At 47.6% G+C, this 17,168-nt stretch overlaps 1 protein-coding gene and 1 pseudogene across 3 annotated transcripts in view; one reads left to right on the forward strand and one right to left on the reverse strand.

Annotated features, from left to right (window-relative positions):
- Positions 1-17,168, forward strand: part of SH3TC2 (SH3 domain and tetratricopeptide repeats 2) — a 50,332-nt gene that overhangs the window by 16,955 nt on the left and 16,209 nt on the right. For all 3 annotated transcript variants that reach the window (XM_016150334.2, XM_016150333.2, XM_016150332.2), the window contains exons 6-12: positions 1,003-1,204; positions 1,953-2,026; positions 4,149-4,344; positions 11,819-11,952; positions 14,607-14,648; positions 14,772-16,469; positions 16,566-16,746. In XM_016150334.2, the coding sequence (XP_016005820.2) occupies positions 1,003-1,204; positions 1,953-2,026; positions 4,149-4,344; positions 11,819-11,952; positions 14,607-14,648; positions 14,772-16,469; positions 16,566-16,746 (2,527 nt within the window). The remainder of the gene's footprint in view (positions 1-1,002; positions 1,205-1,952; positions 2,027-4,148; positions 4,345-11,818; positions 11,953-14,606; positions 14,649-14,771; positions 16,470-16,565; positions 16,747-17,168) is intronic.
- LOC118606215 lies at positions 10,649-10,767 on the reverse strand (annotated as a pseudogene).

Raw genomic sequence — 17,168 nt, forward strand, 5'->3', positions numbered from 1 at the left:
TGGAGTAGGGATGAGGATGGGAGTCTTACCTGGTTATGCATTATCAGAGTCCCTGGGATAATTGGGATGCAAAAGGAGGTAAAAACCATTCAAACATGATAATATTCACAGATAAACCAACCTGTTATATAACATGACCCAAACATCTTTCTCAGTTTGACTTGGACATCGCACAAGGAGCTATGTTGGCCAGTCTCACTGACTGATGTCAGAACCTCCTGGGGAGTTTTTAGGAGATGTCCATGCCCGGGCTCCACCCAGGCCAGTGAAATCTTCAGAGGAGGGGGCCCAGGCTTCTATAGTTTTTGAAAGTTGCCCGGGTTTTCCAACGTACAGCCAAGATTGAGAATCGCTTTTCTAAACATATGATACAATTTGATTGTAAAATAAAATGGAAAATCTTGCAAAACCTAGAAGATTTCATGAGATTGAGGGAAAGGATGTTGGAGAACTGTTTGAAGGACCCACCAGTCTGTTTACAAGGAAGGATCGAATCGAGGCTGCATTAGAGAGCCGGATTTGCATCGAACCTTTTGCAAAATGATTCTCTTTATTATTGCATCGCACAAATCATATATGAAAGAAAGAATTTCATACTGTGCTCTTATAAAATACAGTTGGAGAAATTATATTCATCCAAATCAACATAATTTATTCTTCGTTGGTCCTAAGATTAAGCGTGAGGTTGAAATTATAACTAAATATATTTTCATAAGTTTTTGTTTCATTTATTTTCAAGGTCAAGTCCCAATTACACCTTAGTCTCATTAATTACTCAGAACTTTTGGTGTCTATTTTAAGTGAATTTCCTCTCAGGGGCTTTTTTTTCCTGGTATCAGTTTTCCCGGGATCATAAGAACCTCCTGTAGCCTGGCTCTCGACAGATTTTATCCTTTGCTCCCAGGAAGAAAAGTGTCTGGGTTCTGGAGAGAATTGCCATGGTTTGATAGTCCCTTTCCACTTCCTGCTACTCCTCGGAGGGGCTTTTCTCATTGTCTGCAGGCCACTTCTTCTGCAGAGCCACGAGCTCCGTGGCTCAGCCAGCTGAGAAGGAAGGGGAGTGTTTGACGCTTTGCAAGAATGAGTTAATCTCAGTGAAGATCGCTGACGGCGGGTCCGAGTGGGAAGGTGTGTCCTTGGTGACAGGCCAGCGGGGCCTGGTGCCCGTGTCAGCCCTGGAGCCCCTGCCGCTCCCTTTTCACCAGTGAGTAGCTGCTTTCCTCCTGGGGGCGGGGATCCCGAGCAGCCTGAGGTCTGTGCACAACAGAGTAGGCACGCCTGCGGATATGGGCGTCCATGGTGCCGGGGGCCGGAGCAAAATTGTTCCTTTGTTATTATTTCTTTAATCAAAGTTTGCGCAGTTTGGTGAAATTGGAGACAACTCTAAATTTCAGATGGATATTGTACCTAAGAGGAAATATACTGTTTGATCTCCAGTGTAGTGTTTTATCAGTGTAGGGACTGGGAACCATTTGTATCAGAATCACCTGAGGATTTTATTAGAAATTCAGACCCCCTGGCTGTCCTCAGACTTTCTTGGGGTTGGAGCCAAACATTTTATACAAACTCCCCTTACACATAAGGAGAGAGAGCCTGCTGGGAGATATCGTAAACTCAAACATACTTGGTAACAATAAACACAGGCCATGCACCTGTGTGTGGCTCTGGCGGAGAATCTGGCAGTGAGAATGGAAAGGAATCTTCTGTTAGTTATTTAACTGACAAACTGATTGCAGAACCAGAAAACACACCAGGCCTGCTGAGCTCCTCTCCTTGTCACAGTGCCTGATACAAAGTAAATTCTCAACAAATTCCTGCCGTTGTTACAATAACAGTAATAACAATAATACTTAGCAGCATCACTATCATTGTTATTTTAGTTGCCTGTTGTTCTGCTCCCTGTTCTAATTTTTTGAAATCCATGTTTGCAAACCCCGTGTTTCCATTGGCAGATGGTTCCTAAAGAATTATCCAGGAAGCTGCAGCCTTTCCAGGAAGCGGGACTGCGTGGGCTCCTGTCAGATCGGTAAGGCTGAGTTACTGTGAGGGAGATAACGCTGCCCTGCCCCGCCTTTTGTCTGCGGGTTTGGAGTCAGTTGTTCTGGATTCCTGACTCGCCTCTGCTACGGACGGAATTTGGGGAAGCCGGTTCTCGTCTGTTCCCATGGGTTTCCTTGCCTGTAAAACGAGAAGGCTCATCCAGGGCTGTAAATACGAATGCCTCTAGAGGCAGGCAGAGCACACAGATGCGTGGGGGCCTGGCTGGAAGATGTAGGGAAGGGTAGGGACCACAGGGACGTGTGGGTGAAAAACAGAGCAAACCTGGCATGGGTCAGATGTGGCCCGCAGGCTGCCTATTTTCAATCTCTGGTCAAAATGTTTTTAATTTCCCTTAAAGTTTTATGGAATCAATCTTGAATTTAGGAAGAGTAAGAATGCCTGGCACATAGTGGGTACTTATTAAATATTTGTTGACCGACTGAATGAAATATATATTGTATATAATATATATTATATACACATATACACACAGACATACACAAACGTTTTAGGCAATTTCTGTCTGTATGTTCGTGTATCTCTGTGTATGTATATACACACATATATACACATACACACATAGCTATATAAGTATATATGTATCTAGTGGATAATAAACTTTAATGTTTTCTAGTCATCTAGAATATACATTTTTTTCTTCTTCATCCTTAGAGAACCCCATAGTACGAAGTATAATTTTGTAAGTTCTAAGCTTGAATAACAGTTAAAAAATAGAGGGAATTATGGAACCCAGATATTAGATCTAATCAATAACTTTAAACAATATGGCCTTGTCATAAGGAACACGGGACTATGTAGCCTGTTCTGGGTTCAAGTTCTACTCCGCAACTCAAAAACCAGTGTGACCTTGGTCAGTTCACGTGCCCTCACTGTGCAGCAAGTTCTTCATCAGTAAATTTTACTATAAAAACAATTTCAAAGGTTGTCAGGAGAACTAAACTAAATGACATCTATAAATCACTGAGTATGATTTTCTCATATTGTGTTTAACACATTGGAGATTCTATTAGCCCACAAAGCAGTGGGAATTTCTAATGTTGAAGACACGATCAATAGAAAATTGACAAAAAATGTCAGGAAAAAAAAAAAGCTGGCAGTTTTAGCAGAGGAGCTAAAGCAAATAAGGAAACCAAGGCATATTTAAAAAAACAAAACACTGTCACCACCAGAGGAGGACTTGTGGAAAGAAGGGTTACCAGAGCCGAGAGACATTGATTCTAGACCCGCTCTGTGCCCCACACTTTCTAATCTATAAAAAAGCCGTTCCGTAAGTTGTTCTTCTGTCTCTTTGGGGTTCCTGGGAAGATCTGAGAAAACGGACGTAAATGTGCTTTGTAGACTGGACATTACGATGCTCATAAATACGTCACCCCTGCTAGGTGCCAGCGAGGCGACTCATCAAGCGAGGTAATGACCGTGGTCTGAGGGGGAGACTCCAAGGTCCCTTGCGTCACCAGCGGCTTTCTGTTCGCCAGTGACGTGAGGCTGACATTATTGAGGGTTGACTAGGTACCAGGCATCATGTACTTTATTTCTTTGACTCTTTCTAATATTTATGAGAGACGAGTATTCTTATTATCCCCATTTTACAGCTGGGGAGACTGAGGGCCGCCGTGGCCAAAGGAGCTGGGAGGAGAGGAGAGATCCTGCAGTGGTTCTCACCCCAGGGTGTGGGTTTGCGGAACCATGATGAAGTGATAATGGCAAATCGGACTAAGTGGGACAATACAGCGAGCTTTCCAGTTTCCCATAAGCTAACTGTATTCCGTTTTAAGGCATATCCAGTATTCTGAGATTATCTTTCGTGTATCTGTTGTAACAGCTTTTCTTTTATAAAATGATGGTGAAAGTGGATGGTAGTTCCTTTTATTGACGTTCTAGTTTGGCAAAACAAAAACTACCCTGTGTCGTTCCTTCCAATTTCTCTTTTTTTTTGGGGGGGGGACAGGGGTAAGGGCAGAGGTGGAATTCTATTGGCCTTTGACATTCTAAAGTGTGAGAACCCCTCATTTCACATACATCGAAGCTAGTGGGAGGCTCAGCTGTTTCTGCCTTATGTAGTTGACTTGGCTGCTGTTTCCCCACAGGCAGAGGAAAATGTAAGGCCTGGAAGGAATACGAGCGGGAAGAAAAGGATGAGCTGAATCTCTGCCGAGGAGACAGCATCGAGATAATCGGCGTCGTCATTCCTGGGCTTCAGTGGTTCATTGGGAAGTCGACGTGCTCAGGGGAAGTGGGCTTTGTCCCCACCAGGAACATAGATCCTGATTCTTATTCCCCAATGTGAGTATGACGGAGGGCCCCTCCGAGATGTCCTAGAGCTGAGCTGCCTTCCCCTGGGGTGTCTCCCTATTCTGAGCAGGTCCGCAGGTGAACTGCAAGGATTTCCTGGTAGCAGGGAGCCAGAGGAGCACATTCTGACAAACGAGGCCGACAGGAGGAGCGATAGGATGGAGAGGATGAGTGAGCGGGGGAATAAGTTCGGTTTATTTCAACAGATGGTGACTGAGGCCCCCCTCTGTGCAAGGAGAGAAATGCAACCCCAAGACAAAGGCCTGCTGTTGGGCACCGAGTATGCGGTGTTCGTCTTTGTATTCTGCCACTCGTCCTATGTAATCGAGGGGCCCCATCAAGGCAAGTACGCACACGGGGCCAATAGAGTACCGCTCAGTCACTGGAGAGGCCCTCCGTGTGGGTCTGGCTGCTTAGAGCGTACTGTGTGCCGTCGGCTTTGGCCGGGATGCTGAAACGCGTCTTTCACTCTTTCTGCCTTGAGTCCAGAAGGGCTGGTTCTGAGGAGCAGCAGATGGCCAGCCATCTCCTCCCGCCCTGTCACAGAGGGACAGAGCTCGCGAGTACTGCCCAGCCTCTCGGGTGGGCTTCCCGCACAGGGTAGGACTTGGTAGGAAGCCTGGGCCCAGGACTGTGGCGAGAGGGGACGGAGTTGGCTGCTGACAGAGACTCCGTAGCCCTCCACACCAGGGAGCCGTGGCCTGCGGGAGTTTAAGGCTCTGAACACTCAGCCTGGAATCCCTTCTCTGTGGGAAAGAGCCACTGAGGAGAGTGGACCCAGGGCAGAGCCCCACCTTTCATAGGGAGAGGGAACAGAAGGTCGTTTTCTCTGCACAGAAACGTGGGAACCCACATACGTAACTCTAAACAAGGAAGGTGACTCGCAGAGCTCCTGGAGGGGTATGGAGTGCTACGGGCGTTTATAAGGGGGTCAGAGCGTCAAGAGAACTTTCATGAACAAGGTGACATTTGAGTTCAGCTCTGCACGATGTGCACATTTCAACCCGTGAATGGGGAGAGGAGGCGACAGGTGGGAAATTGAGGGGGCGTCGAGGAATGGCTCGTGTTTTTTGGGAAGCAGGGAGCCAGGAGGGCCATGCTGTGGAGGGAAGGGCTGGGCCTGTCCTTCACCTGGCAGAGAATGGGGAGCCGCCGAGTGTCTGAGCAGGGGTGACGCGACTGGGACTCCTCTCTAGGAAGCTGACCCTGGCTCTGGGGGAGGCCTGCCTAGGTGGGGGAGAGCCTGGGGCAGGACACCAGTGAAAAGACCGAGGCCGGTGGCCTTGGGAAGGGGCAGGGGAATGGAGAGGAGAGGGCAGCGCTGAGGACCGATCGACAGGAATTTAAAGATTTAGGGAGCTGTACAAACATGGACACCTGTGATCGACACTGGAGATTCCGTGTCATTGGTCTGGGTGGGGTCTGGGCAGCGATGGTTAGGAGAGCTCCCCAGGTGGGGCCAGCGTGTGGCCAAGGTGAGACCACTGCTCAAACCACCCTCATTTTGCCGCTGGGAGATGTGAGGACCCAGGAATGAGAGGGTGGGACTCAGGGCCGTGGGTCTAGAACCCCAGGATCCTGACATTAAATCCAACAAGTGCTGCAGCTGAGGTCCTAAAGAAAGAATAAAGAGAACAGGGCCTTGGTGGGAAAGAACTGTTGACAGGGCAGAGGAAGAAAGAATGTATCGAGGGAGACAGAGGAGCCGGATGCCTCACACTGGAAAGCCTTGGGATTGGCCACTGGGAGGTCATTGGTCCTCAAGAAGCAACATAGCTTAGTAATCAGAGTTCCAGAGCAAAACTGCTGGAAAGGCATTTATGGCCCTGTGAGCACAGCGTGTGTCTCCGTCAGCTTACTAGCTGAGTGACTTTGGACATGTTAATTTGTCTCCCTTTGCTTTAGTTTTCTCATCTGTAAAATGTATACAAGATTTGTATTTACCCATAAGATCATCATGAGTTTCAAGAAGCTAATGCAACATGTAAAGTACTTAGGATGGTACCTGGAATTGTGTGTGCATGTGCGTGTGTGTGTGTGTGTGTGTGTGTGTGTGTACGTGTGTACATGCGCGTGGGCGCGTGGTGAATATGTATTAGCTCTTTTATTGCCGTCACCGTTGTGGGTGGTAATCTTTGAGAGGCAGTTTTAATAATATATTGTGGGCAGGTGTCAGATTTCATAAATTACATGTGGACTTCAGCATCTCATACCTTGCCCCAAATGACAATAACACAATACCATCAAATCTATTAATCACATTTTAGCCGGCTTTGTTGTAGGGAATACACTCTCGCCTTGAAGGACATCGGCCCCTGTATTGGAGTGGTGACACAAGACATTCTATTTCCATAGTGTCATCTGTTTGCTTACACCTGGTCACTTGTAGGGCACAGTGCACCAGAGATTGCATGCTGGGTGGTGATTAGAAAAGTAAGCCAGGGGACAGGGAGGGGTGGAAGAGGAGAAGAGAGAGTAACTGGCTCTTTGCATCTCCATGAAGCACTCTCTCGATTCCAGACATCCCTAAAACACAGAAATCAGGAAAACCCCACAAACAACCTGGACACAAGCTGCAGCCTGAGTGTGTCTTGGAATCATTCCTGTGTGCTATGCCAGGGATTGGCCACTGGGTGTCACTCTTGGTCTATGTTTGTTTGGTATCTAGTTTCTGAAGCTGGTCCAGCATTTGTTGCAATGCAATCTCCATCTTCTCACAGATTCCCACTGTCTGGTATACTACTCTTCAAAGGCTGTGTGTGTGTGTGTGTGTGTGTGTGTGTGTGTGTGTGTGTGTGTGTGTGTGTGTGTGTGTGTGTGTGTGTGTGTTCATTTATTTAACCAAATTGGCAGTATATTGAGAGTGAAATTTCTCAGAAGCTGTTTTCTGAGTCAGATTTACTCTGAGCCTCTGACACATGGGGAAGGGATCCTAACTTCTCCACAGAAGCCAATTTGTGGGTTTCCTTTTCCAGGCACAGATTTCAGCATCAGTTCAGCAACAGAGGCTGAAAGACCAGTTCTTCAAACTTGGCGGCAGACATTCTTTCTTAACAGACAGCATATTTGCATTAGGCCAGAGTGACTTCAGAGATTTCAGCTTTAGACAGTGACAGAACTCCTCATCCTTCCTTTTTAAAAAGACGTTCTATGTCTTTAAAATTTTATCTGTGTGTTTTTGTATATGTATGTGAATTTTAAAGGAAAAGTGCTTTAGATATAACTGAAGATGCCTTTTTCCCTCTGATCCTGATTCCCAGCCCAGAGGCAAACTCTATTTGAAGGTAATATGTATGTTTCCAGTTCCTTATTCTGATACATTTTAACAAAATTTGTCCATAAACCAAAAATACTATAGTTATGTGTATTTAAATGTTTATATAAATGTTTTTTCTGCATCTAGCCTTTTCCTCAGTGGACTTTATAAGTTTACGATTTAGTTCCATTATAGTAGACATAGTTCATTTTAGTAAAATGTTTCTTAAAGGAAATTTATATACTTAAATGCCTAAATTTAAAAATAGGCAAGATTGGAAATTAATGCACTCGAACCATAAAAAACAACAAAGGAGAAAAACCAGTATTTCACAGTATTAAACATTTTTAAAAAATCTTTCCTACATCCCCTCTTTTATCCTACATAGTGTTCATCTGCGTCTTCTTTATACTTCCTTTCCTCGTGACATCTATTTTTGCTGAGGAGAAGTATGCTTCTCATCATAGCCATTTCGTTGTAGGTTGGCGGCTCTTTTCCTCACTGGTTTATTTTGTTAACGTTTCTTTTACTATTGATGTCTCACAATTTTCTGTGTGTCCTGATGTGATATATTCTATTATATATTTACAGCAAGTTGTCTACTTTATAAGGTATGTCTTTTAGTAGTTATTTCAGTGGTGATCTGTGAGTTGTAAATATTCTTAGTTTTCGGTCCTTGTTTGTGTGAAATATACTTAAAATATACTCTTGAATGGTAATTTAGCTTGCTGTAGAATAACATCTTCCAAATGTGGAAGGAAAAATAATTATCGGTATAAAATTTCAAATTTATTTTGCCAGGGTTTTGTCCATTTTATTAATCTTTTCAGAGAACCAATTTTTCTTTATTGTTTCTTTGTCTTCTATTTTATGAATTTCATATTTACCTTTATGATTTTCTCCTACTTTGTTTTTATTTCATTAATTTGTTTTCTTATTCTTTATATTGAACACTTTCATTTCATAAATCAAACAATTAAAGAATAGCTAAATTGAACCCAGAAAGAGGGATTGAGAGAAATAGAAAACATGAAAAGACCTATGATCTTAAATGAAAATCATGTTTAAAATTATATTATTTTTATTTATTTTGCTCAGGACTTGCTGTGGTTCTTCAATTGAAGACTCAGTCTTTCTTCAGTTCTGGAAGAAATTCTCCTTTCTTCAATTTTCAGTCATTCTCCCTTTGAATATTGCCTCTCTCTCATTCTTTTTAGTCTCTCTCCTGGAATGCCCAGTAGAGGTATGTTTGACTTGTCATTCTATTCTCGATCCTGCCTAATCGGTTCTTTTTATATTTTTTATCTTTTTGTCATTCTAGGCTAAATTCTGGGTGATTGCCTCAGAACAATCTTTAGTTTCACTAATTTTTTCCTCTGCTGCGACTAAACCTGTTTAGCTCACTCATGGAGTCCTAACTTTCCATGCCTTTATTTTCATTTCTAGAATTCGTATTTTGCTCATTTTTGTGTATGCTTCTTTCCATTCACAATGTTCCATATTTTTAGTGTAACTTCTATTTGCTCTTTTTATTTCAAGATTTAAACCATATATTTTTTTCATAAATTAATCTTCAAGTTATTGTTATTTCTAGTTTTTGTAGTATTCATTTACCTATTTGTGTATCTGCTGACTCTCAGCAGTGGTTCATTTTTTTGTGTGGTTTGCATTTTTGGTTATGTGAATGAATTTTCAACATTTTAAAAGATGGTCTTTGCATGAAACCTGGACTGGCGAAAGCATCCCAGGAGAGTAGTTTTGGCTTTTGTTTTCCCCGAAGACTTAGAACTCAATGGTCCAAGCCTGTTGCTCTAATGTCGGATGTTCTCCTTCTGGTACCCACACTGTGCAGTGTAAGTTCAGATCCCACACCTTCTAATGGTGTAAACCTAGGTTTTTTAAAACGTTACTTTTTTCCAGGGATTTGGATAGATACAATGTGTGTTCTTGGCGGGCAACTCTTCCAATCCCCTCTTTACTCAAGTTGTTCCAGATTTCAGACTCTATGGAACTCAAAGCTATGTAGGGAGCTCGGTTTAGCTTCCTTGCTTCGCACAGGTCCCAAGTCGCATCTTCTGACCCTGGGTGGCATTACAAGGTCAGCTCCAGCTCTGAGAACTAAAGTCCCTGCTGAGAACCCCCAGGGACTCTGGCCATCTGCTCTCGCTTACCGCTTACCGCTTACCGCTTACCGCTTACCGCTTACCGACTTGTCTTTGGTTTCTTCTTTTGTTTCTGGCTCCCAGGAATTTCCTTTTCTTCTTTAAGGTCAATGTATTCGAATATTTATCTTTGTCGCATTTTATCCTGGATTTGTCTGTGTGTGTGAGGGAGAATAGCTGTGCGTGGAGCACGTCAGCCTGACATGTTTCCGGAAGCCCTGCCGTGCTCCTTCTCCCTCATCCTCATGCTGGAGAAACCCTCTTGGAATTGGTCGAGCGCCTGGGGCTCTGAACACCTGGGACTCGGGATGTCAGCAGAGCAGCTGTGAGGCAATGGACGCAGAGGCGGACGACCTCAGCTTTAGTCTCAGCCTTGCCACTTTCTCGCTGTGTCATTCTGAGGATATCACTGAATCTTTCCGAATCTTCATCTACACATGTGGATAAAAGTGCCACGTCATAGGTGTTTTATGAAGAGTAGTAAATGAAATAATAAATTCAGGAATCGTTCTTAAAACATAAGAGTTACAGGAAAATTTAGGATCGTATAATTCTTTCGATCTTAAATTAGTTTAGTTGTAGAATTCAGTCGTGTGCTCTTTGGGGGATGGATGCTCTCATGGGAAGCTGAAAGTCAGACCAGGGGGTGGGGGTTCAGTAAAGGCTGTTGAAAGAATGCTGGCCCAGAAGCCAGGACACAGCTTTGGTGCCAATTTTGCCCCTAATTAGTGGTACGACCTTGAGCAGGTCATATTAGCTGCTCGTTTTTCTCATCACTGCTTTTATCTGAGCTACGGGGACAAAGGGTAGATGGCAGACCACAACACCTCCATCCCCCCCCCCCCTCAACCGTGCTTGTCTTTTTTATTTTTTTTAATGCCTGCAGCATCTGGTCTTCCTAGGTGGTCTCCCATCCAAGTACTAACCAGGCCCGACCCTGCTTAGCTTCTGAGATCAGACAGGATTAGACACGTTCAGGGTGGCGTGGCCGTAGTACCCTGCTCGTCTTATATTTGAGTCTACCACTTCCTAACTACCAACTTCTTTTTCTGTGCCTCAGTTTCTTCCTCTGTAAAAAGGGGATAAGAGTGGTACCTGCCTCCTAGGGCAATTGTGTATATTAAATGAGATAACGGTGTCTGATTCATAGTGAGTCTTCCAGAATAATAGCTGTTATTAACTCTTGGGCTTCCAAGTAATTTTGTTTAAGAAATGGATTCTGAGGTTAAAAAACAACAACAACAACTTTATTTAGAAGTGAAAGAGATCTTAAAAATTGTTCAGCTAGATACTGAATCGAACACTTTCTAAAGCACTTCGAAGTTTTCAAATTCTTTGAGTCTATGACAAATCTCTCTAGGAAGCACATTGGCGTTAACAGTTAGTTTATCATACAGGATGACTATAAAGATCCCTGTGACCTAGTCATTCCTTCTGGCCCCTGCGCCTTCTACCCGCCTCCCATTTCTCAGCATTCTCTTTCCCTCCCGATGCCGCACGCCGCTGTCGTTCTGTGTTGTGGACTCCAATCGGTGTCGACGGTCATGAGAGGTTCCTTCTGACTGTGGTCAGATTTTCTTTATCGTTCCTCTCGGTTGTGTCACCTGTGTGATTTCTTGCAATAACCTCACAAAGAAACTTCTTTTAATGATTCCTTTTCAACCCTTATATTTAGGGCAACCAATTCCTATTTTCCCATTAAAAATAGGCACCTCATGGTGTCAAAGAATGGGTAGTAGTTGAGGGAAGGGGCTTTGTTTTTTGGGGGAAGATGGCGTTTTAACAGAATGGGCGTTTCCATCTCCGCTTTGCCCTATTCAGCAACTGCGTAGCTCTGTTCTCCATGGGTGAAGTGCAAATAGCTCTTCCTCGCTGGCAGTATAAATAAGCACATTATACAACAGTGAGACGAGGAGTCTGAGTTCAGCTATGGGCATGTGGGTTGATGGCTTCTCTGTGTCCTTCACTACATCATCAGGTAGAGGGGGAAGAGGTCGTGCTCGGAACCTTGCCCTGATCTGTGTTCATGTCTTTTGTCTCAATGCAGAAGCAAGAACTCTGCTTTTTTCAGTGATGAAGAAAGATGCTCGCTGTGGGTCCTGGACAGTGACTGGAAGGCTGAGTGTGCCAGCTTCCTCCACACGCTGGCTCGTACTGACATAACTTCTGTTTACCGGCTGAGTGAGTGTTTGCTCCCAGACCCTGCTGAAAGCCCAGGCTCCTCACGATTAAGAGAGGGTCTCTAAACAGGAATAGAGGATCTTTAAATCTGACTCCCATCCATGAGTTTGGGGCTATGGCCACTATTCGGTTGATGACCCGGATCATAATTGTTTAGCACACTTTCACTTTAGATTTCAGACAGTTCTGGGGTTGCGTGGGACTTTTTCCTAGAAACTGTGAGATATGTTGAAACTAACCCATCTGTAACACGAGAGGCCTGCCATATTGAGCCTTCCATTCTAATCCTGGAGAAGAAAAACTTCCCGGGTAGCTGTCGTGGTCCCTTCTTCTAGGACTGAAGTATGTCTAGGTCCCCAGTGACAAAGGTGGGGGCATAAATCGTTACAGCTGGAAGGATCCTAAGAGGCAATTTCTCCTCCCACTTCACAGATTGGGAAACTGAGGCCCAAGTGAATCAGCGCCTGAGCCAGAATAAGAACTGCACTTCCCTATTTTTCAGTCAGGACAATCCCTACTTTGCCGCATTGCCCCCGACACAAATGGCATTGGACTGCTGGGTACGCTAGTCTCGGGTGGGTGAGGGGTCTCAGTGCTAGTACAGTTCTCGGCAGTGTCAGGATGATGGACCGAGTGAATGAACGACACTACTTTCCCTTCCTTTGGGCAGGGCCCAGCGCGCTGTGTCAGAAAGTACATTCTCCCATTGACGGAGGTTTCTTATTTCTCCCATCTCTTCAGCGACGGTGATGCTTTGTCTTCTCCTCTGTGGCCAGATTAGATGGGGCACATTTCCTGGGTACAGCCAGAAATTCTGCGGGAGGGACCCGTCAGGTCAGCTCCGGGGGGCAGAGCTGTGAGTTATGGCTATGCAGGCTGCTCCTGCCACCAAGGCAACCAGCAGAGTCTTCCTCCAGCACAAGGAGCATTTGTGAGGGCCACTTAGCTCAGAAATCAGCCCTGGCAGAGTGTTTCTGCCCCAAGCAGATCACACTGCCCCACCCGGCTGAGCCAGGCAGCTGAAACTATGGGTGTTGCCTGGCAGGTGGTTGCTGAGGTCTGAAAAGGACTACTTGGGGTGTGGCTTGGGGGTGTGGGCTGCAGACTTGCATCTAAGGTATCTGCCAATCACTGATCCAGTGGTCGAGAGAGATCCAGGAGCGAGTCCCGGGTGGCCTGTGGGCACTTATCTAAGGACCGGGAGTGTAACTCTGCTGGGTGCAGAGCTGTGAGTTACGGCTGTGCAGGCTGCTCCTGCCACCAAGGCAACCAGCAGAGGGGACATACTCTGGGCAGATTCCGGCTGCCCCAGGGGCTGTGCCCTGGGGAAGGAGTACCTCTCCGTAACTCTTCCTCCAGAAGGGGCACCTTTTTGTAGCTCGTGCACTGCTTGTGTTCTCGGGGGTCCTGGCCTGGAGACAGGTGGCTGCAGTGAGAATGGCTCGTGTCCTCAGCGTCCGTGAGGGACAGGCACGTGAGCAGCTCTGCAGGGCCCAGCTCACTGTGTTCGGCTGCGGGGTCTTCTACCCTTTGGGGCTTGCAGACCTCAAGTATCTGCAATGACACTCGCAGGAAAAGCCTTCCTCGGCGAATAGAAAGCAGGGGCTTGCCTGGGTGAGGGGCCTGCCGTCCTCACAGTTCACCAGCGAGCCCGGAGAGGGGAGAGGCGGCTGTCGCGTCTCTGCCGGGGACAGGCGGAAGCTCCTGTGCCCCAGCCCCTGCCCAGCGGAGCACGACTCTGGCCGTGGCCCGCGCAGCTCCGCCGAGGCTGATCGGGTCCTGAGGGTTCGCTTCTTTGCTGCCAAACTCACCGGGTCTTCTTGGCTCTCACCTGGTCTTGTTTCACTCTTGTGACATTAGACGGCTGCACCGTAAGGCACCCCGGTCTCCGCGTCTCCTCTTTTTTCGCCGACTGGGCCTTTTCGGTCAGTCTCCTTCCCTGGCTCCCACTTGCCACCTTGTCTCCCGCTGGATCGATTTCATTCTCTGCCTAGAGCTCCTGCGAGAATTGCAAACTCGAGATGTCTAAAACCAGGCTCGAGGCTGCCTTCCGTCCGCCTCGTCCCAAGTTACTTCAGAGAACAAAACCAGGCGCCTCAGACGCACCTTCGCCTTCTTTTCTTCGTTGTTTGCATTCGGTCACCTCGTCCTGCCGAAGCACATTGCACACACTAAATCAGCGTCTGAGTGGGTGGGTGATGGATGAGAGGAAGGAAGAGGAAGGGAGAAGGAAAGCACACACGGGGGTGGGAAGCAGCGCCACATGCCGCCAAGCGAGCTTCGCTTGGAGCTCTATTCATGGCTCTGTCGTAAAATCGTTGAGAGATTCGGGGCTTCAGATGCTATCATTACCTCAACCCCTATGCTTCTCGGCATAGAGCTCATGTTTCCAGCTTTTCTCCTCTGACTCTGGGTCTTATTTCTATCTTAGTTCCCAGTTGTAGAGTGAATGGGATGAGTCAGATACTCTTCAAGTTCCTGCAACTCTAAACTGATGATGAAGGGGAGAATTCTGCCTAGTTTCTTAAAGATGGCTGATGGTCTGAAACTTAAACAGAGTCTCCTAAGGGGTCACTGGTCTGGGGTACACCTACAGGCATAGGAATGGCGGCCCGTGATGATCTAACACAGGTCTGTCCTTCATCTTTATCCAGGTGGATTTGAATCCATCCAGAATCTTCCAAACGATCTGAGCGGTGAGTAGAGATCCTGCTGAACCTGACCTTCAGTCTTTCTGGGCAGCATCCTGTCCTCTTGCCAAGAGTTGGCCGCCATATTGCAGGTACTCAGGGCTGCTCAACCCTGTCTGTCCCTTACAGCATCCCAGCCCACAGGCTTCAAAGAGGCCCAGCCCGGTGGGGCCTGGGAGGAGCGTTGGGCCGTGGGCTCCAGACAGTCCAGCAGCTCCGAGGACTCCAGCCTGGAGGACGAGCTCCTCTCAGCTGCCTCAGACAGTTATCACCTGCCGGAGCCCGATGACCTTGACGACCCGGAACTGCTCATGGACCTAAACACTGGCCCGGAGGAGGAGGAAGCTGAGAACTTCGCCCCTATATTGGCTTTTCTGGATCACGAGGGTTACGCCGACCACTTCAAGAGTCTCTATGATTTCTCTTTCTCTTTCCTCACATCTTCCTTTTACAGCTTCTCTGAAGAGGACGAGCTGGTGGCCTACCTGGAAGCCTCCAGGAAGTGGGCCAAGCGGAGCCACATGACCTGGGCCCATGCCCGGCTTTGCTTCCTCCTGGGCCGGCTGAGTGTGAGGAAGGTCAAGCTCTCTCAGGCCAGGGTGTACTTCGAAGAGGCCATCCACATTCTCAGCGGGGCGTTTGGGGACCTCTCCTTGGTGGCTGCTCTGTACATCAATTTGGCTGCTATCTACCTGAGGCAGAGACTGAGGCATAAAGGCTCGGCCCTGCTGGAAAAGGCAGGCGCCCTGCTGGCCTGCCTGCCTGACCGTGAGTCCAGTGCCAAGAACGAGCTCGACGTGGTGGCCTACGTGCTGCGCCAGGGCATCGCAGCCGGCAGCTGCCCCTTGGAGGCCAGGGCCTGCTTCCTGGCCATCCGCTTGCTCCTGAGCCTCGGCCGGCATGAGGAGGTCCTGCCCTTCGCTGAACGTCTGCAGCTGCTCTCTGGACACCCTCCTGCCTCGGACGCTGTGGCCACCATCCTGAGTTTTCTGTATGATAAGAAATACCTTCCACACCTTGCAGTGGCCTCTGTCCGGCAGCGTGGTCTCCAAAGTGCCCAAGGAGTATCCCTTTCAATTTGGCAGGCCCACCTGGTCCTCCAGAATGCCACCAAGCTCCTTGGTGTTCCCTCCTCAGGCCAGAGCGAAGTTTCTACTCTGGCCTGCCCCACACTCAGGCAGGCACTGGCTGCCTGCGAGGAGCAGGCAGATCGGCGCACCCAGAGGGCCCTGTGTCTCATCCTGTCCAAAGTGTACCTCCAACACAGGTCTCCCGATGGTGCCGTCTACTACCTGAGCCAAGCCTTGATGCTAGGGCAGCTGCTGAGTGAGCAGGAAGCCTTCGAGTCTTCCCTCTGCCTGGCCTGGGCCTATCTCTTAGCCAGCCAGGAGAAGGCGGCTTTGGACATCCTCGACCCACTCTTATACTCCTTGAGGGAGACAGAGCATGCTACCCAAAAGGGGGTGGTTCATAACCTTCTGGGGCTTGCACTTCAAAGTGAAGGCCGGGTGAACAAGGCAGCCAAGAACTATCTCCGGGCCTTGAACAGAGCCCGGGAGATGGGGGACGTGCGTAACCAGGCAGTGACTTTGGCCAATCTTGGCTACCTAACCCTCAAGTCCTGGGTTCAGCAGCCGGCCAGGGACTATCTCCTCCAGGCCATCCGACTCTACTGTCAACTCCAGACCAGCGTGGAGACAGACATGGAATTAGTACAGGTGCTTCTCTGGTTGGCCCAGGTCCTGGTGCACGGACGCCAGCTGGCCAGTGGCCGCCTTTGTTATGAAATAGCATTGCTGTTTGGCTTAAGGCATCGACACCTAAAAAGTGAGTATGACCCCCGCTGCTGGGAAGCTTCAGAGAGTATGCGTTGCCCTTGTCCTATCGCAGGCCATCTCATTCATGTCCCTGCTTTATGTTCAGGTCAGCTTCAGGTCACCAAATCCCTCTGCCATTTCTACAGCTCTGTGTCCCCAAACCCTGAGGCTTGCATCACCTACCATGAGCACTGGCTGACGCTGGCTCAGCAACTCAGGGACCGAGAGATGGAGGGTCGACTACTGGAGTCCCTCGGGCAGCTCTATCGGAACCTAAACACGGCCAGGTGAGTCTGGGCTGAGGGACAGACCTAGGATCATCTGGTCTTCCTTAAGGAGGAAACGATAGTCTTTTTCTCAAGAAGGCAAGTCCAAATGCCCGTGGTATGTTTACGGCATCGAGGAAAAGAGCAGGGGCTTGTGGCCACCACACAGTGCAAACCCGGTGTCATCCATCACTTATTAGCCGTGTGGCTTCGGACAGGTTATTTAATTTCACTCTGCCTTAGCTTCCTCATCAGTCAAAGGAGGATAATGATGGCATCTATGATACAGTATTATCGTGAAGAAAAAAATGAGTTAATGCACATGGAACACTTGGAACAGCGCCTATCACATAGAAAGGGCTCAGTAATGTTGGCTGTGTTACACTTACTTGTGTGTTTCCATAACAACTCATCATGTGACCATGATTGAGGGTGCATAATTC

The sequence above is a fragment of the Rousettus aegyptiacus genome, unplaced genomic scaffold, assembly GCF_014176215.1.
Source record: "Rousettus aegyptiacus isolate mRouAeg1 unplaced genomic scaffold, mRouAeg1.p scaffold_m13_p_7, whole genome shotgun sequence".
NCBI lineage: Eukaryota > Metazoa > Chordata > Mammalia > Chiroptera > Pteropodidae > Rousettus > Rousettus aegyptiacus.